Source organism: Vicugna pacos, chromosome 8, assembly GCF_048564905.1.
Source record: "Vicugna pacos chromosome 8, VicPac4, whole genome shotgun sequence".
NCBI lineage: Eukaryota > Metazoa > Chordata > Mammalia > Artiodactyla > Camelidae > Vicugna > Vicugna pacos.
The window spans coordinates 56,733,487-56,759,083 of NC_132994.1; the positions used below are offsets into that span (position 1 = coordinate 56,733,487).

Consider the following 25,597-nt stretch of genomic DNA (forward strand, 5'->3'; position numbering starts at 1 on the left):
ACCGTGTTATAATGATGTCAGCCACAGCGGATGTAATTAACACCTATTTCCACATGGACAACTCTTCTGCTAAACATGGTATACTTATTTGATTCAATCACACTTTTGACCTTCAAACTCCCTGTTTAAGACAGAATAGGTTGGGTTATACTAGAAATAAACAACCCCACGTTCTCTGCAACTGAACACAATAAAAATGTATTTCTTGTCAATGCAGTCTGCTGTGGGCCCTGGCAGCTCTCCAGGGCAACTGCTATCCGTGTGGTAGCTCAGTAATTGAGGTCCTGGGAACTGTACCCTCTAGAACACATGGCCTCCTCAGTTAAAGTTCAGGGAAGGAGAGACTGCTTTAGCCTGGAAGTGCTGATGCCCCTCCTGTGCATATTTTAGTGGACAGAATTAGTCACATGGCTTTGCCCAGTTGCAAGGGGACTGAAAAGTATAGTCCTCTGAGAAGGCAAGGGACGGCAAACTGGGTATTAGAGAGCGCCAGCTTCTCACTTTCTTGCCTCCAGAGCTGTTACAGATACTGCCTCGAGCCCAGCTCAGCCCTCATCTTGGTTTCACTAACACTCACTAATCTCTCGGGCTTCAGGTTAAATAATTATTTCCTTCACATTTACCTCTCCCATTAGACTGTAAACTCTGCATTACTTGTTTTATCTTGTCTCCCCAGCCCCTAACTCACACAGTACCTAGTATTTAGTTAGTCAGATATTTGTAAATAAATACTTTGGATAATAACAGGCATCTGGAAGTTTTTTCTTCATGTTGTCAGTAATTTCTGTTTTATTGGTTATAGAAACACTCAAAAGTTATAGACAGCCTGATTTCATAAGTGGCAGACAGGAAGCTGGAGACATTTACAAACCTGTAGGGTATAGATGATGTAGATTGTCAACAAATATTCTAGTTTCTGACATTGGGGTAGTGTCTCATTTATTCATGACAAGTCATTCCTGTGGACAATGTTGTTAATTTTTAGAGAAACATGATTTAAAACATTTTTTCTCTGACTGTAAATGTTTTATATATATATATATATATGTGTGTATATATACACATACACACACATATTCATATATACATACACACGTAAATGTTTTATACACACACACACACACACACAAAATAGAAAAACTGGAAATTACAAAAAATAAAAAGAACTCTTAATTCCAGTGTTCAAAAACCACTGTGTTATCATTTCAGCATATTTGTATTCAGACTTTTATGAACACACATCTTTACAAGGTTTAGATCAGACAGTAAAATGGATTTTTATTATGAATTTCCTAACATTTTGTCACAGCATTTCTACTTTTCATTAGTCTATTAATACATAGTTTCCAAAGACCACATCATTTTCCTTTCATATCTAAATCATGATTTATTGAATGATCCCCTTAAAAGTGGACATTTAGATTATTTCCGAAAGCTTTTCTCTACATGGAAAGCTGCAACAAATATTGTAATGCATAAACATTACTTCATATTTTGGACTTCTTTCTTAGGATAGAGTCATAGAAGGAAAACATATAAATTAAAAGCAGGAGCATTTATACAGTTATAGGTATGCCTTTAAAAATCAATAGTTTTAAGCAAACACAGGAAACATCCAATCTGCTTAATATTTTCCTATGTGCTCTAGGGGGTTTAAAATGCTTACTCTTTTTATATAGCATTAAAAATATTTGAAGGTAATTTTTTATGATCAACACTCATTGGATGGGACATAATAACGTGTCCAGCATTTCTACCACTGCCTTTTATAGCAGGCTCTTAACATTGAAGAGAGGTACATCTGAAGTCATCTGGAATCCTTCAAGTTACAAAACTCCTTTAACATATAGTTTTTCCCCACAGATTTCCACACTTACATTGGCTAAAGCACTTGCTAAAATAGTTTCTTCAATCTTTTTCTTCCTCCCATAGTGAGTAAGTATGACAGAATCATTTGCAAAATAGTTATTAATCACTGCTGAATATTCCACTCTTTGACATATTCAAAGCTTAATTTTTCTCACTAATAATTATCACTTCATAGCTGTCTTTACTTTCTCTTCAATTTTTCCAACATTTGCAGATGGCTTCCTTGAGTGAGTCCATGTTTGACAAAAAAAAAAAAAAAAACTCACAAGGTTTTATTGCTTAATGTGAATTTTTGTCAATGAGAAGGGAACCAAAAGGCCTGAAGAAGGTACAGTTATTGGACAGTCCAGAAGCTCAGGCACCAGCTGAGTGGCTACTTGAGGTGCTATCCTTGAACATGTACTAATTCAAGATGACAATCTACTGTATATGTCAGGAACTTTCAGGAATCACCTGTGAATGAATAACCATGAACATTAAATCCATATATTCCAAGGATCCCCTGTGATCTTTCAAAACCCATTAATAAGCAGGACAGTTATAATTATCCCTTTCTTCTAAAAGAGAAAGCTAAAGCCAACGAGGACATAACTGTCTTGGTCATACAGTCCGTAAGTGAGGCTGCTGGGGTAGGTCTCAGATTCAGGAATAGAACACTTTAGAAACTGAATTTTCGTTATATACATGAGCAAATACAAAGGAGCTGAGGAAGACATTATTCCTGAGAATCAATGAGATGTAGGTGGGAACAAGAGTAGACAAGAGAATAGGAAATCAAATCATCCTACAGGGTAATCCTTAGAGAATAATGACTGCACAAGAGATGACCTCAATTCACTCAAGAAGGGAAGAGAAAGTGAACTGATATTTTTGCCATACGCTGGCTGAAGACATGTGGGAAAAACAGCAAGCTGATAGGAGCTGAAGGTGCATTGCAGGAGCTGGCAGGACAATTTCTTTTCCCATCATTTTTCACCCCAGCCCCCACCTCCATCCCACAAAGGATCTGTCACAGTAGACATTCAAAATAAGTATGTCTCAGTTAAAAATAGAATGCTGTACTATACAGCTGAGTAGAAAAGGAAAGAGTTTTCTGGTAGAATCTAGTTTTTATCACTTGGGGGATTGTGTAATTATAAATAGTGTACTAAATAGGAGTTAAAGATATTTATTCTCTGGACTGTAATACACATTAACCTGTTCAAATACGGGTATAATTAATTGGACAAACTTCTCTGTGTTTCTAATTCAAGGCTTCTATTCAAATGCATTATTTCTGAATAATATATGCAATGACAAAAATTCTGCTTGGTTAAGCTTGACTGACTTTTTCTGGGTCCAAAACTAATTGTGCTGCTAGAACTAAAATAAATTCTCTTATTGCTAACATAAACCATATCTCCCACTTGGCAGAGCCCCATGAATAGGCTGTGTAAAATCTGAAAGTTTGTAGGGCTGCTGTGGGAGTCAGAAGACTTTAGTTAACCCCACCTCTAAGATGTAGGACCTCTGCACTTCAATTTCTCCATCTGTGAAAGATGGACACAATGATATTTACCTTTCCTACCTCCCAGGATGATGTGAGGATAAAATAAGGAAAAGCTGATGTCTGTAAAACGCTATAGTGATGTCAGAGATGGTCAATGTTGATTTGATCATTGCTGACTCCAGAAGAGCCCTCTTTCTCCACAGACCACTTATGAGGTGGGAATGGAGTTGGTCCACATTGGCCATTTAAAGTGTGTGAAAAATTAGATTCTGGAATATGGGAAAAGGACAAGCTTTTTTCCCTAAGAACTGTTCCAAACTGAAGCAAAGTTCCTAGCAGGATTTTGTATTTTGCTTTGGTTGATTCTTCTATAATTTGATGTGAAAAGTAGAAGATGGTAAAGTGGGTGGGCTAAGGAATAAAAAAAAAGTGACTGTTGTAAATGTGGCTGGGCCTCAAATACATTTCATGGTCTATCCCAGCTCACATGTATCTCTTCCTATTCGTTCACTCACTCTTTCACTCATTTATTCAATGAATATTTATGAATAATACCCTATATGCCAATTGTAGTCTTCTTCATTTAAGCACATTGCTGAGCGATATGAAGATGACTGCTTAAATTGCATGTCTCCAATGAGACTGTGAGTTCCTTAAGGGTAGGAGATATGCCTTATACTTTTATTCTGTCTTCTATTGTTCACAAAGTGCTAGGAAAATTTAAGAAGTCATTGAATAGTAACTGAATTTTTCTTACAACCACATAATGTTTTTATGGTTTGATAATTTTTGAAAAGCACCACCTTGCAGGGCAGGTTTCTTAGAGGGTGGCCTCTGAGATGGAGACTAACATCTCCATGCTGGGAGTTGATCAGGCAGTGCTGATGGAGACAATGCCTATGGAAGGAAGAGGCAGGAAGCAGACAGAGCAGAAGGAGAAGATGGGCTGTGATGCAGCCTGAATGAAGTCCTCATGCTCTGAAGCTAGGATGGCCTTTCAGAGTTGTTCTGAGTTGGAGTGAGAGAGCCAGGTCTTTTTCCCAGTCATTGGAGGCAGGCTGCCTGGGGAAAGGGACATGACCTTGGGCAAAGTGACCAGGAATTCTGAAAGAGGGTTGTCATTGGTGGGCTCTGCTGGCAGCATTCTGAGTAACTGAGGGAATAAGTTCTTCAGTCCTGAAGAACAATCTGGGCAGCACATCACACATCACACTGTCCATTGTTCATTGTAATGTTGGTGCAAGAGGATCCTAGAAACTGTATCTGAGGAGGGAAAAAAAGTGAATTTTAATATCGACACTTTATGTACCTCACATTCTTCATAGAAAAGATCATTTTTACATTACTCACTAGTGTAGGTGTATAATAAAGTTCCCCCAAACGTATTTCAATGAAACATTTGTTTTTTAGTGGTGATGAAACTTGTGTTAGTATGTATTAGTCAGGATGATTTTGTTTCATGTGATTGAACCCAACACAAATTAGTTCTGGAACAGGAAAATGAATTGTCTCATGTAATCAAACTTCAGGAAAGGCAAAGTTGCAATTAGACCTGAGGGACTCAGATAGTAGTAAATCACTTTTTTGTCTCTGCTTCTCTCTTCATGTTCTTTACTCTTCCAGATTAGCCCCTTCCACACAGCCAGAAGTAAAGCTAATGGCAGTTTCCAGGCTCATAGTTTCATCACTAGAGAAAAATTAAATTTTTATCTTTCTATTTTTATGTTAAAGACTCCCTGGGTAAGGTTTTTATTGAGTCAGGTGTATCCATGGACCAATCGGCTGCAGCCAGGTGGATAAGTTATGATGATTAGTCCAGCTGAATCTAACTGGGTCATCAAGTAAGATCTGGGAAGTTCTTATGTGGACAAATTGCTGGAATGGAAAAAGGGCACTTTGTGGAAGGGTAGGACAAGTAATGAGTGGATAGAACAAAGGATATCAGGTAGTAGATTTCTTTTATTCCCTATTTCAATCTTACTAGACTAATTTTTGTAAATTGAAGTATAGTCAGTTTACAATGGTGTGTCAATTTCTGGTGTACAGCATAATGCTTCAGCCACACATATAGATAAATATATTCCTTTTCATATTCTTTTTCATTAAAGGTTATTACAAGATATTGAATATAGTTCCCTGTGCTATACAGTATAAACTTGTTGTTTATCTATTTTATATATAGTAGAGTGTATCTGTAAATCTCGAACTTCCAATTTATCCCTTCCCACCCCCTTTCTCCCTGGAAACCATAAGTGTGTTTTCTATGTCTGAGTTTACCAGACTAATTTTGTATTCGTTTTTGGCTTTGGCATATGGAGAATGTGTTTTATCATGGAAAGAGACCACATAGCTATCAGCAATTTGTTCATAAATATTAGGTTCTCTTCATTTTGCACTGAGATTAATCACCTGCCAACATGTACATGATTTTCTTGGTTCATAGAAATTGTTGATTAATCATATTAACAAGGGAATTTCTGAAGGGCCAGAAATGAAGACATAATGATTATATATTTCTTTTTAAGAGGATATTTATTTATATTAACAAATGTCACTTTACAAAAGGCATTTCAAACTTTATCAAATAAACCTGTTCTGCATGATTTATAATATAATTTTGTTGGTTATACATCTTTATTATTTGATAAGACTTACTTGAAAATATAAAAACTTTAAAAGTAGTGCTCTTCAGATCCAGCAAAAAAATCCATGCCTTGAAACAAAAATTTTAGAAAGGGTCAGCTTAGCTTATAACTCTTCTAGTGATGAAGTTGCTCGTTCAGTATCTGCCTACTCCACCCCAGGTGTTCAGTTTAAGTCAGTTGTGCTAATTCCACTCCCTGGTAAAACCAGTCCCAACGGTTGGCTCAGAGAAGGGAGTGTGACACGATATATGAGGGAAGGAATACTTTTAAGAAGTTTTCTTTTCCCTTTAAGAAAAAAAAATGCCACAGAAAGAGACAGTCATTCTTTTGGACATTGTTGGGTCCATACGTCATGTAAGTTCTGCTAATGTCACCTGTCACCAGTCCAAGGTGAGGCCAACACTGAGGATAGCCCAATAAAGAGATGAAAGGAACCCAAAGCCCTTGTTGACATGATTAAATCAGAGAATTAACCAATCTTGGAGTCTTCTCTACCATTGTCTTAGGGTGGATAATACATCTCTATGGTTTTAACCTGTGTCAGGATTTCCATTGCCCAAGGCTGGGAATTTCTTAATAGATATAATTGCAAAGTATGAGAGAGGAGCTTATCACTAAACAATTGTAGTACTGTCTGATAAATACAAATAAATAGAGGTATCTGTCATGTATAGGGGTGCCATAGTGTAGGGAGTCATACAAGAAGGTCTCTCAGAGAGGAAGATACTTGAGGTAGATTTTGAAGGACACTTCAACAAGGGATGAAGATGAAAAGGGCCTTCCAGGCAGAGGGAATCACACATGCAAAAGCACAGAGTAATGGAATGGGTGTTCAGCTTAAAATCACTCAAGTTAGAGCAAATAAAGAAAAAGTTTGTGTATATTTCATACGAACTACATACAGCTGATAGCTGGGTGTGATGGGTGCTGAGTTGGGGAATGAAAAAGCTGCCAAGAACAGATGCACCGTCTCTTTCCATCTGTATTTGGGAGTCATATGGTCTCTTAGTATTGCTTTGTTCTGAGCAGGTGTTCCACTTTCCTGTTGACTTCTGCAAGCTTGTTTCTCTGGTCTTCAGTATGAGTATTTGGCCCCAAAAGGACATCTTAGGTTCAATTCGAGATAATTTCAGTTTAAGCACCACCATGATCTGACTATGATGTCCCTGTTTCTTGGCTGTAATTTTCCTGGCCAGCCAGTGTGCTAGCCTTCAGAGAACTATCTGGCCATGGTCCAATCTGCTGTGTCAGTGAGAGACAGGGTCATTCTGGTATAAACATGACTGTCTAAATTAACCATTTCAATTGGTCTAGTCAACAGGTTCAAATCTATATTTAAAAATACTCTTCCTGAAGCATGAAGCATGGATGGTAGGGAGTAAAATGGGAAGGAGTGAGACCAGATAGGAAGCTATTGCAGTCTAGGTAAGAAATAATGTCTGAACTAAGACAATAGGAAGGGATAGAGAGAAGAGTGATACAATAAAGATGAAATTAGTTCGTTCACTTCTTGACTCATTCACTTATTCAACAAGGATTGATTGAGCACCTACCATGTACCACTATTCTAGATACAAAAAACAAAGTAGACAAAAATTCCTATTCTCATGAAGCTTATAAAGTAGGGACAGAAGTCAAGAAATAGTTGGAATATGTGTGTATTGTGTGAGATGGTGATTAAGTGCTATTCAGTTACAACAGTTACCTATCAAATCACCTCAAAACTTACCATTTTTATGATGCTCCTGGATTCTGTGGGACTGGAATTCAGAAGGGATACCAGTAATGTGGTTTTTCTTTGCTCCATAATGTCTACTGTCTCAGCTAGAAGGGGCCTCAGCTGGAAGGACTCAACAGCTAAGGGCAATTCAATAGCTGGAGAATGGAAGCACATGGAGGCGTCTTCACTCACATTGGAGGCTGTTACTGGCTGTCCACTGGGAACCTCAGCAGGTGCTAATGGTGGAAGCACTTACTCATGGCCCTTCCATGTGGCCTGGCTTCCTTATAGCATGACAGCCTCAGGAGACTTGGCTTCTACTGCAGCTCAGGGCTCCCGAGGTGAACGTCCCAAGAGAACCAGGAGGAGGCTGCATGGTCTTTTCTGACTCAGTCTCCAAAGTCCTGCAGCAGATTCAAGGAGGAGACCTAGATGCCACCTTTTGATGGGATGAGTATCTAAGACTTTCTAGACACATATGAAAATCACCATGAGTGCTCTGGAGAAAAACTGAGTAACATTAAAGGAATTGGGAATGCCAGGGGGAACAGCAGGAGGTGGCTTTCCATTTTAACTAGTGCAGTCCTTGAAGAAGCAAGTTCTGACAAAGACCTACTGGAGATTTGAGAAGGAAAACTCATTTTAATCAGAGGGACAGCAGGGCAAACTTATTGAATGTATTGACCAATTAGATTTGTGAGGGCTGGTGATGAATAAGATTTCTGGCTTGAATGTTTGGATGAATGTTCTGTTAACCAGGGATGGGAACACAGAGGGTTGAGGAGACAGAAGACTGAATGCAGTTTTGGACATGCTGTTTTTTTTGTTGTTGTTTTTGTTGTTCTTTATTTCAGCTGTTTTACATACATATATATATATATATATATATATTTAAATTGAAGTATAGTCAGTTTACAATGTGTTGACTTCTGGTGTACAGCACAATAGTGCTGTCATACATATATGTAAATATATTTATTTTCATATTCTTTTTCATTGACATGCTGTGTTTAAATGCTTATCAGAAGTCAGTGTGTGTATATTTGTGTTAGTTCAGTAGCTGGCAGAGCTTGGGAAGGAGGTTGGGCCTGGGGATGTGGATTTTGGAATCCTTGGTATTTACATTGTATCAGAACTCTAAAGGGTTGATGGAATTGGCTAGCGAGGTGAGGGAAGAAGGCTGGCCAACACCAATGTTAAGGTAAGAGCAAAAGGCCTATGTCAGACATTGAACTGGACAGGCTTGAGAGGCAAGAGGAGAAACAGGAGAGGTGAATGATTTAAGGGTCTAAGAAACATAGAGAAAGGCTGGACAACCTTGCAATCTCTTTCTGATTGATGCACAAAATCCTACCATTCAAAATTGATTCCTTTAATTTAAATGCTGTACTCTCTGTAGGTTTTCCTTTTTAAGATATAAATGTCCCCAGCAGGGCAGAAAATTGAACCACTGGTACCTGAGTGAATGGAAAGCAGGATGAGAGCACTTTGAAAAGGGAAGACACTCTTCCTGAATTCAAAGACCCCCTTTTTGTCAATTTCCAATTTTTGTTTGCGCATAGTGAGCAATGGTGCCTGGGCAGAGTGTTGGAGAAGTGCCTCAGCTTGTCTTTAATTTTGAGGGTTATATAATAGGTCACATGAGGTATTTTTATGTGTCAATAAATTGAACAACAGTGGCAGAGGGCAATTTCTTTAGGCATGTGACACTATGGTCTTTTCAGGAGTTGCTCAGGAGGGAAAAATGCAAATATGGACTTAAAGACCTTCAGCTACATCTAGTGGCCAACTAGTGAAAGGAACAAATATTTTATTGTAATAATATCATGGTTCTTTAGCTACATTACTTTTACAGTCAGTTAAGAATTATTTCTTGGTTGGTTACATATTATGCTGTATGGTTTCCTCTGTATAAGTTTTTTTTTGTTTTTTTTAACTAATCTATTAGTTTGTCATCTGGCTAAATATCTGATTCCCCATACTGGAGGAATGTGGTGGTGTAAAACAAAGAGACTGTGTGTTGGGAAGTTGAGGAAAGAGAAATAAATGGGCATAGACTTGTGCCTCTTCCCTCCTTGACAGCTCTTCAGGACCAATTTCCAATATTTAAGGCCTGCTAGGTTCCTCTACTTTAGCATTGTGTATAGGATTGTCTCTTTGAGAAAGTAAACAATGATTATGATGATTGTGGTTCAGGAAGGGTTGTGAAGGAAAGAGCTCAAATATTTGAGTGTCTTATTTATGAGGTTGGAAAAATAAAATTAATCTGTAAGAAATAGAACCGAATCTGAAATATAGACCTGATCAAATTATTTTCAGTAAGATATATGTGTGTATTTTAAACCATTGCATCAGCAAAGAATGTTACATAGTCTCCCGTATCCTTGCAAATACATGTACTAGAAATATTTTGTGGGTGGTAATTTTTTTGGCATTTGCTTACAGATAGGGAAATCTCAGTAGCCAACACTTATAGGCATTTTGACAATGAAGGGGAACGTTTACAAACATGATTTCAGTCCTAGGAGAGTTGACCCAACTGGGTCAGGTCGGTGGCACACCCCCAGGCTCACAGTTAGCTTGAAAAAAGAATGGCAAGACATGATATAAAGGTTTTAAAGGAGTTTTATTATATTTTACTCCAGCTTGCCAAAGGAGGAAAATGATAGGCATGAGTTTGTTTCCTTCGTGAGAACTTGAATACAGGATGTATTAATTAAACATACACTTTCGTTTTATTGATGGAGAAACTTGAGCCAATGTGCTTAAATTACCCAGCTATTTGGTTGCAGAGCGAAGGCTACAACTCACGGTTTTCACTCCTGATCTACTATTCTTTTTACTCCAACTCTTAATGAAAGGGTTCTCCGTTTCAGCAGAAGATCAAAGCAAGAGAAAGTGGGCTTACACCTACATCAAGAAAGTTTAGATAGATTGAGGAAGATTATTTAAGTGTAAAGTAACTAAATACTGTTTTTTTTTATTCTAAGATGTTCATTTTTTCACATACTAATATTCTGAAATCAGCCTGAATCTTATAATCAATGCTAAATCATAGTTGCTTCCAGACAGTGTTTCAGGTTGTGATGTGGTCGTCTTTACATGGGAGACATAAGCTACTGACATTTCATTTAATAGATTATAGAATTGACAAATCAAAGCTGTTGGCTTAATTTCTGAAAGAAAATATTTGCTATCCAGCAATATGTAATTCAAAGAAGAAAAAAAATCAAAATTGCAATTTAAATCACTGGTGTTCTTTGATTTGACTTGAAGAGCTAAAGCAGTGAAGGTGTTAAGAAGGGGTCAGGTAGATTCAGCACTGATGCTACTCTTGCACCCTCAGGGGCCACCCTTAAGAATCTGTAGAATGGGTTTGAAAAAGCGCAGACCCAAATCTTGTGAATGCCAAAAGGAAGCGGTATCTAATTACATGGATATATACATGTCATAGTTATATTAGTATACTTTATAATTTGTATGTGTTAGTGTAGTGGGTTTTTCCCTTGAAGCACTCTTATTAAATTGTCTGGTCATCTTACAACAATTGATTTAGAACAACAGTGTTATGTATTAGAAAGAACATTGTCTTGGGAACTAGATCTGTAAAGCCACTCAGTCTCCTACTGGCTGTTTTGCCCTTGAGCAATTTACTTCCTCTCTGTGTATCAGTTTCCTTATCTGTAATTGAAATAATGACATGTACCTTGCAAGAATATTGTGAGGATTAAATAAGATTATGTATTTGAAGTGCTTACCACAATGCCTGCCATGTCGCAGGTGCTTAGCAAAACCAGCCCAGCCACAGGAAACTGGAATCAACAAAATGATTTTTTTAAGTAATGCTGGCTGACAGGTACATTTATCTGATTTGGTCCCAGGTAGACTAAACAGTGTTTCTCACCATTTTAAAATCCATGCCCCATTAGTTTAGATTAAAAAAAGAAGTCTTCTACATTATGTTCTACTGAGCTTACAATGCATTTAAGCACTTTCCCTAAGTATATAATAATATGGAGTATTTTTTTTTCAAGGTACTGCCCTCTTCTGCCCTCTCTCCATTCTGATCTGCCTTCTAGTTGGGTAGCCTCACCCAGCTAAGCATCATTGCTCTAAAACGTGGTGTCAGACTAAGGGGCCTAAGAAAGTTTACATATTTTGCTAAACACATTGGGTAAAGAGAAGAAATATGGAACAAGCCGTCATCCTGCTTGTCCTCCTTCAAAGAATCATCCCAAATAAATGTAATGGGGCAATATTTACAAGATGACCTATGGATTTTTATGCACAATTTAAGTACTATGAGTTTGTCAGCATGGAGATATTAACTGTCAGGAAGGCAAGGACAATTTTTTCCTTGGTTGGTTACCAGAAGTTTAAAAAAAAAAGCTCTATGGCCAAGCTGCTTAAAAGAAACAAGGCGAAATTTTATACCAGTCCCTTGGGAGACACAAAGAGGAAAGACTTCAATAGGCTTGATCACATTTCCTTCACTCTGGCCTGCTATCTCCTACAAGTGTTCACAAAATAATATTACAAGCTGGAGCTGGCTGTCCTCTGACAACTTTTTCTGATTTATACTAGTTTGACTTTCACTCAAGCCTAAAGCTTGGTCCCTACCCTACATTCAGAATGGATTGGTAGGATTCTTGCAGCACTATTAACTTTTCAGAAGCCACTCGCCTATTTGCATATCTCCTGCAAGGACAGCCACACCTACCTGGTCTTGCTACAGGCTGCTCTGGAGCCAGAATTCCTTGTCTGCTTTGTCCAGCAACCCAAAATGTAATCAAGGGACTGGAGAGAAGAAAGGGAAGGATTTCAAGGCAGAGCACAATGGTGATGCCATGGGAAAATTCCAGGAATCCTGTGAGCCACTATCCTCACCCCACGTTGTGCCCTGCCTCACTAATCTTTCAGATTAGTTCAGCTAATGAAAATCCACTACTGTAAAGCAAGTAATGATACTCATCGTTTGTCTTTTGTCTGCTCTAGTTCATTCTGTATGTCTTGGTTGAGCCAAGCAGAATTCTCGAAACTCCACCAACCTGCTCCTGGGGCTGATAACTTGAGAGCTCATCTTGGGGAAAGGAGCAACTGATAAAGATCAGCCACTAGAAAAGTCATTATCTGTTCTCTTTCCCAATGACCATGGATTCAGTTCCTCAAAACAGTAGACCACTATTTCTCTTAGCTTTTCTCTTATTACATTCATAAATAGCAATATACTATAGAAATTCACACCAACAGCTCAGAATATTTTCAGTTCATTATTTAGCTTTACTTAAGAATTTAAGTCTTCCTGAGAGGGGAAAAAATTCTTTATTTCATGTGTCATTCTTTTGATAAATAAAGGTGGGTCTTATTTACTGTAAAGCAAACTAAAACTATGAACAGTACACTATTTAATAAAAAAAGTCCTTATATTTCTTTTTCCAATTTAAATTATATGTATGGCTACCAGGAAAAAAAAATCATTTTTCCCTGTGCTGGATGAAAATAGGTCAAGTAATTTAAGCCAGTCCATTGCAATTAAAATTCTGACATTCCCATTGTTCCTTCTATTCTGAGGGGAAAAGACAAACAGAACACATGATAATAGGGGTTCACTGGCTAAGTTACTGGATGTACTACCTATCGGTCTCTTGCTTCAACCTGCCTGGGAGCTCTGATTCTGATGATGTAAGTGGTATAAGCACCAAAATGATGAACACCATCTCTGAGGCTGTGTATACCAACTCTTTTGTGCTACCAAAACAATAGTTGGAGAGGAGAAAATTGCCAATGGCTCGGGTCCTAAATTCCTGAAATTCTAAATTTATTTTTGGGGGGAGACAATGTTATCTGCCAAGTTCATTTTAAAGTAAATTTTACTGAATCAATTAGACAACAATGCTCAATCTCATTAAACATCCTGTGGCCCTTTTCACAAGATTAGGACCTGTGGCTTGGTCACATTCCAATGTAGATAATTGGATTCTGCATTCCTGGAGACTTCCCTCCACCTTTCCAACCCCTTCCCATCAAATACATTGTGATTTGCACTGATCCCAAATCAACAGTTCTGTTGTGAGAGTGAAGAGTAACAGGCTAAAGCATTGCTCATTATCCTTTTATAAAGAAAATTCCTTAGCCAATGCCTGTTTTGAAGTATGAGGCAAATTTCAAGTATGTGCATTTAATCATAAGTTAAGGTCTTTGGCAAGTAAAATAGTCCTATTTTCATAAAGGGTGTTTATTTTGGAATCTTCTTTGATAGCAAATTTGTTTCTCAAATATATGCTGCTTGCTTCAAGAAAGAAAATGAAGTCTTCAGAAATGATAAAAAACAAACAATAAAACAAACATAAAAAGCCTCTTGAGCAAACAGCTTTCCTTTGACCTTCTAAATAAATTCCACAAGGGGGCGAAAACACCTAATGGTCCAGGCCTGCAAAGTTTATATTTCAAAGCCGGCCACCCATAGTAGATTAGTGGATTAATATTTTGCTGTAAAGGATCTGGCCTTTAATGTTGACATCAATTTATAGTTATCCCAGTTTACAGTAGTAAAAGTCACGGAGACCATAAACTTCACAATAGATGTCAGCCTTCTGGTACTAGTGCTCTAGCCTAGCACCCCATAAACAGTGGTGATTAGGTAACTGTTCTTCAAAGACCCATCCATAGCTGTAATGTCTTTATCAGCTCCAGCGAAGATACTGCCAGCAGGATTTTAGCAGCCACAATGGAGGTACACATTTTTTTTTATTAATGTGTTCTTATTTTTCTGATACGTTTCTATGATATTTTGCTCTTGCTTATCAATGATCTCTTCTTGAAAATCAAGCGTGGAGTGTCTGTTTGTAGGCAAAGCTTAAAGAACAGAAGCTCTCTTGTACCATATTAGAACTTTTTGAAAAACAGCCAAGGTACAGAGGTCAAATTTCCCCACATGCTATAAGCAACTTAGTAGGAAGCAAGACCACAAAAGGTTTTGCAAATGTCTGCCAGTAGCCTGGTGATCTAGGTCACTGTACAGGTTTCATTAATCAGGTTGTTCAAACAAGGAGTTATTTTTCTCTGCTTAAGAGACCTGCAGATATCACATAGAATCTGCTCAATTCTTGATCATGGAAAGAATTTTAATGAAATAGAGATCATTTAAATGAAGGAGACAGGGGAGTTTGTATTTGTACTGAAGAGAAATTGTGCTTTTAACCCAGCTCCTGTTTGAGTCCTCTGTTCTAGCAGAGATAGGCTCAGGATCTAATAATAGTTCCTTGGGCTCTGCATCTCCACATACGTGTTCCGCCGTTAGGGCAGCAGGAGGAATTTAGTGACAGAGCAGGTGTTGTGGCTTATTCCCTGGCAGAATAAATGGTGAAGGGTGGTGGCAAAGCAATTCTTTTGCTTCTTTATGCAAAAAAACCCAATGCCTCCAATAGCCTTCTTCTTTTATTTTTTTTCCTGGCACAAGTGAAAAAGAACTAGAATTGCTTTATTAATATGTATGCAAACATATTTTTTCACTTGAGCCTCTGGGAAAAAAAAAAAGAAAAAGGAAAAAGGAAAACTTAATGTGAAAATGCTTAGCCAGGAAGATTTACTGCTGATTGCAGATTTAGTATTGACATGTCTTAGCTGAAGAAAACTTCAGCTTTAACTATTAATGTGGGAAATATGGATCTGCTTTTAAAATGGGGTGAAGAATTTTGAATGATGGTGTATTTTCAGATAAATTTACCTAGAATATAATTTTTAATAAGAAAGTGTCAATTATAGAGGTAGGAAAAAACCCAGTGGAGTGTGCATCTTAATTTTAATGACCTGCCTTGGAAATAGAATTATAGAATGTAGGTGATCTGAATTATACTGAAATCAGCCTTGATGCCAGACTCACTGTAATTTAACACTTCTGTATGCCCTCCTCTCCTGATTTTTTTATTATGAAATATGGGATTTAAGATTAGAATCTTAAGAGTCTAAATGAAATGCTCTTTTAAAGGATTATTTGTGAGATTTTCTTCAACCTACATTTCTGTACTCCTCCAGTATGTTACATACAAAAGGCTATTTTTTCATGGATATAGGTATGTTGCTCTTATAAGATAAGCTAGGAAAACATGACAGGGAAAGCAAAATTTCTTCTTCCAACTGGGATCATTTGAGATTTTAACAACATTACTTTTTCTTTTGCTTGATTATATAAGGCAAAACTTGACACCTACTTAACTGTGGTTGCCTTCTTGATAATGCATTTGAGTGAAATTAGAAAAGGATCTTAACGTTTATGTCCTTTGCACCCAATACCTGTAACAGGAAAAGCTCAGAATTCTGGAAAACCGGGCATGCTTGAGAGGGAGTATTTTGTGAAGATTGTAATTTGACCTTTGAATCAACCTTGCTGAGTAAAATTTAAGTAGTATAGGAGAACAAAATAGAAAGCCTTACAGTGGGATTCTACCCCATTTTCCTCTTAGAACTATAAACTAGGCAGAAGATTTTTCAGAGATTAAGCTATTAAATGTGTGCTTCTCCTTAGTACTTTTGCTGAGAAATAAAAGTCGTCACTAGAGATAAAGGTAGATTTATATTTAATGCCATCTTCATCAATCTTCCAGTATATTATTCCAATCTACCTCCATTTAAAAATCAGGTATAACCAGAAACACTTGATTTTTCCCCTCCCACCTTATGAAAAAATATAACATTTAATATTACAAACCTTTCTAACTCTGGAGTACACTTGAATATGATGGCAACTAAGAAAAAAATGCTCTTTGACAAGTTTGCAGCTTTTGATTAAACCACACCAAGAGGCATGTTACAGTGATAACAATGAAGCATTATGCCAATTATGTTAAATCCTACTCTCCGCTTTAAGCTCATCATGACCTGTTTTAGTGTCCTGTAATTTATCCCTTGGAATGCTTACTCTCATTAATAAAGTGTTCAACTTCAAGAGAAAAAAAGAAAGCCACCAAAGGGAATAACCACCCCCAAATGACTTCTAGAAAACAAGTATTTCTTAACTTTTTATTGACATTGGCAAATTAAAATAGAATAAATTAACAAGTATTTTTTCAAAAAAATGTTTTGTACAAAAATACTGTCAAAATTTCCTAAAAAGCTTTCAACACAGTAGTATCTTTTCATGTACTGAATATAACTATTAGCACAGTGTCAAAAATGTTGAAGACAGAAACAAAATAAAAATTTGTGAAATGTTTGCCACTGACGACATTCCACACCCTATTATTGTCTGTACATATGGGGGAGGGGGGCAGCCACCTTGAAAGTGAACAGTATGACTTTTCCTGATCCAGAACAGTTTGGCCCACATCTGTTTTAATCTTCCAGTTAGCATATTTTAAAAATTAGTCTGTACTCAAATGCATAGTTAAAAAAATGAAGCGGAGATGGCAGAGTTTGTGCAGTAATATCTGCCCTTCAAAGTTCATGCAACCAACTAATGCAATTTTTCCTTTCCCTCGTAAATCTGAATGCAGTTCAGTCATTTGAAACCATCTACAAAATCCACAAGATTAAGCAGTTTGCCAAGATTAATATCTAACAGTTGAGCACTGGAGAAAGTGAGGAAATAAGGAGTAAAAACAAACAACAAAAAGGACCAAGTTAGCTAGATATTTCAACTACATAAGGGAGGTGAATGTCAAGGCTACAAAAACGAAACAAAAACAGAAAAAAAAAGTGGCAGCAATTTTTTAAACCAATTTGTACAAGTTTATAGTTTACTTTGTTTCCAAGTTCTCAAACCTTTCACGATCTGAAAAGTGAGATACTGTGTCTAAGGGAATGTTTTTTTTAATTCACACCGAAGAAGTTGGGGGATTTGATTTCTTTCGCCAGGGTTTCGATCGAGTCAACAGCTTACTCTGCTGGGCTGCTGTTTGCACACGAAGTCCGTCATAAAATCAAACTCGTTTTGCCCCAGCCAGAGTTCGGGCAGCTCCTTGATGCGGTCCAAACCCATTTCTATCACTAAGGACATAAGCACTTCCTCGTCGATGAAATCAGTGTCTATGACATTGGGCGGCAGCATTGCAGCAGGGACGTGGGCCACGGAGGCGGGCATGTTGCTGCTGCTGCTGCCGCCGCCGCTGCCGCCACCGCTATTGCTGCTGCCCGCGCCGCCGCCCGAGGTGCCGCTGGAGCCGCCAGGGGTGCTGCTGCCGCCAGAGCCGCCGGGGGTGCTGCTGCCGCCGCTGTGCTTGGGGTTGCAATCTCGGAAGTGCTGGTTTGTCCCGTTCATCTGGTGGCCTGCAGCAGGGTGCAAATCCGGCATGTAGTGGTTGTGGGGGTAGGGGTGATGGTTGAAATACTGGTTGTTGAGCTTCTGCAGCTGCATGCTGGCCGGCAGGGAGCCCCCCTGGCTGGCCACCGGGGGTCCCATGAACTGGGAGTTGTTAAATCTGGCCGCGGGGGCCAGCGCGCTTGGGGGGTGCCCTCCGTTCACAGTCCCGGGCCCCATCGCGTGCCTGATGCCGCTCGTGGCGTTCATGTTGCCCGCGCCGTAGTGTATGTGATCGCCCATGAGGGCGTTGAAGGCGTGTTGGGGCTGCTGCTGCTGGTGATGATGGGGGCTCGGGAACTGCCCCATACCCATGCGGTGGGCAGGGTGGTGGTGCAGCCCGTTGGTGCCGTCGGGGAAGCGCCCGTGGTTCATGGCCATCATATGGTCTGCCATTTCCAGTCCTGAAAGTGAAAAAGGGCAGACGGTAAGACCCGCGCCACACATGACTCCCACCGCGACGCACCCCACTTTTTCTCGCCTCTGTCCCCCAGGGGCGCCGGACGCACTTCGGCTGCGAATCATCACCCCGAGGATCCCACTAGGAGCCTGTGCACTCGAGCTCGCCACCAAGGCGGACCTGCCACCTACAACAGAGCCGCGCGCTGCACAAACAGCCCTTTCCCCTGCGATCGGGCGGTGGGACCTAAGCCCACACCCCCGTCTGCTCCCCGAAGTCGCCTAATAAAGGAAGTGCCCCATAGCTCTGCCGCGAACTTCAGGCATTAAACCAGCCCTCCTCATCCTGTTGTTGCACATCCTGTTGTTATTCCCCAGCTCCGCCTCAAGCTCTTCCTCCGGGCAAACCCAGCCCTCGGAGGACTGGGCTGGCAGAAGCCCCAGCCAGTTTCGCCCGCCGCGCTTACCTTCCGTCCTTGCAATTTCTGCTCCGAAGACTGAGGGCGGGATCGTCGGGTCCAGGACCAGCTCAGCAGCACATAGAGGGGGCCTTCCTCGCGTGCAGGGCGCTCGCTGTCGCGATGTCGGCGCCGAGGTCTTGCAGCAGCCGCTGGGGCAGAATCGGAGCCGTTCCCTTTTATTTCCCCTCTGCTGCCCTCACAGCTCGGCAAGACCGCCCGGCAGCTGCCAACAATGAGCTGTGTTTCTTCGGGCTTTGGCCACAGTTAATATAAGGGATTTCAGGAAGGGCGGAGCCAGAGCCTCCTGGGCGAGCAGCGAGAAAACGCGGATTCCGGAACAGTAGGCATACCGGACCGGGTCGGGCAACCGCGTCCCCGCGGCCGGAGGCACGTGCGCAGACGTTTCAGGCCCAGGCGCCGCCCGGCTGCCCCCGGATTCTGGTTTCCTCCTGGCCCACAAACCCGGGGCCAGTTCGGCCGCCCCCTTTGCAGGGAGAAAACCCTCCCTGGACTCTCAGCCCGAAGGTAGCGCCTGCCCGGAGAGAAGCGAGGAAAATTCACCGCCCCCCTCTGGCCGGGTTCTTCACCCCCAGCTCACCTAGCGATCTGGGCTTTCTACGGAAAAGGGGCTTCACTCAGCGCCGCCTCCCTCCGTGGTGCCCTTCTACCTTTGCGGCTCTGCAAAGGGCTACCCAGGTTGCAAAGAATGACTGTGTTTACCCGAGTGGGTTTGTAAGCCCAGGGCAAATAATGCCCCCTCCTCTGCGCGCGCTTTCCAGGGCTGTGCCTTTGTGTTTTTATAGGGGCAGTAGGTAAACCTGATCTAGATAGTCTGCATGTAGTTGCATTATTTTCCACTCCTTTCAAGGACAGGAGCTGGGGGCGGGGAGAGGCAGCGGCTGCAGGTGGACTTAGCGCGCTCGCGGGCTCGGCCGCCTCCGCTCCAGCGCCTAGGAATCCGGTCCGCGTTTTCGGGCCCACTCGCCGCTCCCGGGGTACGTGTGCTTCTGCTAAGTTTGCGTTTGCAGCTCTTGGTAGCTTTGGCATCCGAGCTGAGGCGTCTCTGCTCTGTAAACAAACTCAGCGATCCTCGTCCCCAGATCCACCTTTTTGCACATACACAGTTTCTTGCTTCTGCTGTTGCCCTTGATCCGAGAGGTGGGAGTGTGTGCAAACTTGCATAGCCTCCCTCCGGGCTCTGCCTGACGGTTTCGGGTTGATTTAGAAGCGAACGGGTTTGTAATTAAGAAATTCGAGGGCTGAGTAAGGCTGCTGTTGCTGGAAAAGGAAAACAAATAGATAACATGGTAATCGCTTTGTAAATAAAGTCGTTCTGGAGGTGGGCACGTAGCTGCACGTCCTGTATGGAACCGTGCGCAAACACTGCTGGGACTCTTCCTTTTCAGTGAAATTGTTCAGTGGGGTAATAGGCGATAATAATAACCTTGCTTCCCTGAACGCGGCACAACTAGCCTGGTCGTCTTTTTGGCTCATTGACTTGCAAATAAAAGCTCTAAGACCGGTCTGGGCTACTACCAAGTCTCTTGCTTTCTCAAATGGGGAAGCAGAGTTGTTTCCCCAGCACCATGATGGGGCTGCTCTGAGCTTTTATGTTGCTCTTTATGTGGTAAAAGCGAGTTTAGCGCTCCGAATAAGGACTTCTGTTCACAGTTGTTTCTTCAAAACTAGATAGCCATTCCTCTTCCTGCTGCAAAGAGCGAGTCCCTCCGCGCGCCCCCCCCCCGCCCCCACCTTTTTTCTCTCCCTTCTTGCTCACACTTTTTTTAGGCCCTATTTCTTGAGGGCTGGAAATTCTGATACATTTCCCCTTTCAGGAGTTTGCAAATCCTGATTATTTAAATTTATTACTCCTCAGTCTTCCTCCAGCTATGTATGTATGTATATAATATTAAATATATGTATTTACATTGTTACTATCTTTCTCTCTTCCTCTCTTTCCTTTTCCAAGCTCTCCAGCATTTATAACCGTGCATGCAATAATTTTAAACGTCAAAAACATTACTTTTTGGAGACTTGTGTACAGAATACATTGCATTTTTGGTTGCAACAATCTCCTAATCTGGTTGCAACAATCGCCTAATCTGATCACCCACCACTTTTACCTGTAGATCATGGACTTGCAGTTATAGAATCAGAGCCTTGGAAGAGACCTAAAGGTGCCACTTCCTATCAAAAACTAGACTTGAAAATATTGGTCAACTCCAGACTCAAAATTGCTAGATAGATTGTTTACTTCCCTCCCTTATACTGCAGTGTCTTGCGACACAAGGACCAGCTCTTGAATGTCTAATCTAAATTCCTCTTGCAACCATTAAGGAAAGGTGCAGCTCCATCCTGCTCCAGTGGTTCCACATACTATTGGGAAATCCCTTGAAAGGTCACTTCCCCATCCCCCACCCCTTAGAGGGGGTCAGAAAATTCATTCTGGGATCAGCTGGTTAGAACATGGTATGCTTTGTTCATTTATTCATTCATCCAGTGAATATTTACCAAGTGTCAGGCACTTTTCTTAGCTCCTAGAGATACAACCAAGACAGGAACTCATGGTCAAAAGGTGGAGCAGGACAAACAAGCTTTAGACACACTAGGATAAGTGTCACAACAACATTAAACACAAGGACTTCTGGCAGCATATAGGAGAGACACCTAAGCTAGTCTTTGGGACTTGGGAAGGCTTCCTAGTGGAGGTGGTGGTAAGTTGAGGCCTGAGGATGAGGAGAAGTTAGGCCGTCTTAGGAGGGGGCAGAGGTGAGAGAAACAAGGTTGGACTGGTAAACAGGCTGAATCCCATGGGTTTTGGTTCCCCAAGCTGAGAAATTTGGATTATGTCCTGAAGATAATGAGAAGTGGACAAATGCTTGCGAACCAGTGAGATGGTCAAATTTTCATTTTAAAGAGATCAGGACAATACCATGGAGAATGGATTGAGAAAGTAAGACTAGAAACAGGGAGTTCAGTTGAGGAGCTGTTACAGTCATCCAGAGGTACACAAATAATCAGTGTGATCACGGGTTTGTCCTGGGAAGCTGGGCAAGGCAGTGTTCCCTCTGTGGTCCTAATGGTGCTAGATGGCTGTGTTAGTTTCCTAAGGCTGCCACAACAGAGTACCACAAACTTTGCTTACACCACACTTAAACAACAGAAAATGATTGTCTCACAGTTCTGGAGGCTAGAAGTCCAAGATCAAGGTGTGGCAAGTTTGGTTCTGAGGACTGTGAGGGAAAATCCTGTCCATGACTCTTTTCTAGATCTGGTGGTTTGCTGGCCATCTTTGGTGTTTCCTGGCTTGTACATGCATCACCTCAATCTCTATCTTAATCCTTACATTGTGTTTTTCCCTGTGTGTGTGTCTCTGTGTCCAAATTTCCCTCTTTCTGTAAGGATACCAGTCTTATTGGACTAGGGCTTGTGCTACTGACCTTATTTTAACTTGCTTATCTCTGTAAAGACACTTTCTCTAAATAAAGTCAAATTCTGAGGTACTGGGGGTTAGTATTCCAATATTTTTGGAGGGACACAATTCAACCCATAATAGTGGTGGAGAAACTGAATAACACAAGACTCTTGCCTTGTTGGAAGTAAGGCAATGCCTGGAACTCTCTTCCCAGATCTCTTGCTGGCCCACACTTTCATTTCTTCATGTTTATGCTCAGACACCACCTCAATTAGGCTTTCCTGACTGTCTTACCAACTAGCAATATTCCCTCTTTGTCTTCTTGCACTGTTTTATTTTTCCTCTTAGTGTTTTTCCCCACCTGACATGTTACATATTGGAGTTTTACTGTCTTCCCCCTAGTGTGGCAGCTCCTGGAGAGCAGGGACCTTGCTTGTTTGTTTATTCAGTGTCTAAAACAAGTCTTTACTGATTAAAGAGTGAATGAACGAACGGAATAGAGCAGAAGTACCAAGGGATCCCAAATAAAGGGCTTATAAGGGGGTGGTCAGGAAAGATTTTCTGGAGAAGGTTACTTTCAAAAATGGCGGCAGAAAACTCTAGTGGGAAGGTTCACAACAGTTTACCACTATCCACATTGTGGCCTGTCATGGACTTGAGCAAACTGATCTGTTTGGGAGGATGGCTCCCCCGGGGTCATTGGCTGCTGAGTATGGAGGAAGTCCCCATTGGTGTGAACGTTTGATTGAAACAGGGCTTTTAGAAGTAAGCCTCAGGCTTCAGCTGAACTGTGAGTTGAGGAAAGGCTAACTGAAGGACCTAGCTTCAGAAATATTCAAAAGAGTTCATAGCTGTGTGGTGGGGTGAGGGTGAGGCTGGAGAGCAGCATGGGGTCGAATACTGTTTTTTTTTATACTTTACCTAAATGAGCTCACCTAATTGTCACTTTAACAACTAGGGATTACTTTCATCATTTCAGAGAGGAGGATTTTGAATCTCAGAGATTTAAAAACAAACAAACCCCCAAACCCATGACCATCTTCTCAGAGGGTTTAGGGAAAAGGGGAGAGAATCAGTCAAAGGCAGACTCTGGACCTTTCTCCTCTTCTCCTCCTCCCGAGATCTTGCCTCTAGGTCTTAGCTGGTGAGAAAAACACTGCTGCTACTTTGTTCCACCGTCCATCCCACCACCATGAAGAGTCAGGAGCCTCTATTTGAGAATGAGGTGTGATGGCAATCCCTATTTCTGCCTTTCTCCTTCTCTCTCCTATTCTGATGGAAAATTCTGATATTTTACTGGTCTGTGGTATAATTTGGGGTAGGAACTGTCAGTGGATCCAGATCCAGAAACTGTTGGTGGACTTCAGTGTCAGGGTGAGCACACATGGTTAAAAAAAGAGATGGAAGCCCTATATGCAACCTTACATTATCTGCAAGTTGAATAAATAATGTCTTATGTGTATGTGTATATGTCAAAATAATATATTCATATAATTTTTAAACCTGTGGATTTTATTCTAATTAATAAAGTATAAATTCACTTAAAATCATCACCAAACTCAGAATATTTTTTTCTGTCTTTAAATATTTTCACATTTGACAGGAATACAGTTATTACCATGGGGGGAGGCAGTGAAATGTTTTTATTAAAAAGGGGTCTTTAAACTTGTTGAAGTTGATACCATCTCATCTGAGAAGATGGTTAAAATAAAGATTCAGGACATCATCTCTGATTCGGCGGATTGAGAGCAGGGCCTGAGGCTCTAAATGATTTTTTTTAAAAACTTCCAGTTAGTTCTGATGTTTAATCAGGCTTGCAAAGGACCAATCTTGTCTACAGGTGAATGACAGCTGAGGTTGTTCTAAAAGGGATCATGGGTATAGAGTAAGCCTGGTTTATGCTCATAAAGTCCTATTCCCCTGGATTGCTCTCATCCCCACCCCTCCCACCCGCAATGATCGGAATCTTGCCCATCTTTGAAGGTCCAGCTCAAATGAGATCTCCTCTTTTAAGCCTTCCCTGATCCCCCAGATGGAAAGAATTCTGGCTCCTTTGGTGCTCCCAGGGCATTTTGCTCGGATCTTCTTCTGTGACTTATTCTGGCTTGAGTTATGGGCATTTTCTGCCCTCCTGTAGCCTTCTCTATAGTAGTAGAGGTTCCTCGGTGAGCCCCAGGGGCTGTGCCCTGCCGTGCAGAGTGTGGCCTGTATTAGTCTGCCAGGGATGCCTTAACAAAATTCCACAGATGGGGTGGCTCAGACAATAGAGTTTATTTTCTCACAATTCAGAGGCTGGAAGTCCAATATCAAGGTATTGGCAGGGGTAGTCTCTTCTGAGGCCTCTCTTCTTGGCTTGCAGGTGGCCGATTTCTTGCTGTGTTTTCACACCGTCTCTTCTCTGTTTCCTCTGTGCTGAAATTCTGGGTGTCTCTTTGTGTGTCACCCAGTCAGACTGGATTAGGAGTCACTCAGATGGCCTCATTTTTATTTAATCATCTCTTTAAAGACCTTATAACCACATACAGTTACCTTCTGAGATGCTGGGGGTTAGGAATTCAACATATGAATTTTGGGGGATGCAGTTCAGCCTGTAACACCTCATATATAGATTCTTTTCAAGTAATTGACATTTTATTAGTCTACAACTTTAACAATAAACTAGACAACACTCACATTGGTTATAAAGTTGAGATATGTTGGAAGGCAGAAGAGAAATGGAGTGACCTTAACTATAGAAATATGCCATGAAAAACGGGACTATATTCAATAGAAAAAAAAACTTCAAAGTCCCCATGAGGACAATAACAAATGACATGGGTATTGGATGGGAAATTATTGTCTAGATATAACAAATCAGCTCCCTGCCACACCCCCCTCCCTAAAAAATTGTGAGTCAAACTAAGCTATTGGTTGAAGACGAGGCAGCAATGGAATGGCTGTTATTAAAAAGGAAGCAACTTGGAGTGTGTTAGGAGTGAGAATATCAAATGATAGAGCTGGAAGTAATCCTTTTGCTACACTTGGCTCTGCTCAGACATTGTGGTTGCTTTGTAACTTTACATTTTAATAAAGAGTTACAGAAACTAAAGAAGGTTCATTAAAAAAAAGGAAATCTATTTTAAAAGGATGGGAAATGGGACTTATAATGGCTGTTTAATCTGGAGAAGAAAAAGCTGACAGGTGACTTAATCCATATGTTTTGGTGTACGCATAGGGAAACTAATATGGTGGATCCTTTCCAGATGTTTTTCTTTTCCACTGAGACAAAGAAAAAAGGAAAGCATTTTTTAAAAGAGAGCTTTAGA

General features: G+C 40.7%; 1 protein-coding gene and 1 long non-coding RNA gene across 3 annotated transcripts in view; one reads left to right on the plus strand and one right to left on the minus strand.

The window, feature by feature from the left end:
- The window catches only part of LOC116281482 (uncharacterized), a 98,215-nt gene that overhangs the window by 28,578 nt on the left and 44,040 nt on the right, over window positions 1-25,597 (plus strand). The gene's annotated exons all lie outside the window — the stretch shown is intronic.
- On the minus strand, window positions 16,728-19,135 carry CITED2 (Cbp/p300 interacting transactivator with Glu/Asp rich carboxy-terminal domain 2). The gene is made up of 2 exons (XM_006197771.3): window positions 18,884-19,135; window positions 16,728-18,421 (listed from the first exon to the last, which is right to left on the minus strand). The coding sequence occupies exon 2, from the start codon at window positions 18,411-18,413 to the stop codon at window positions 17,589-17,591; it is 825 nt and encodes a 274-aa protein (XP_006197833.1). The 5' UTR covers window positions 18,414-18,421; window positions 18,884-19,135; the 3' UTR covers window positions 16,728-17,588.

Excerpts from the sequence above, each read along its gene's own strand:
- CITED2 (XM_006197771.3), bottom strand. The coding sequence starts at position 18,413 with ATGGCAGACCATATGATGGCCATGAACCACGGGCGCTTCCCCGACGGC.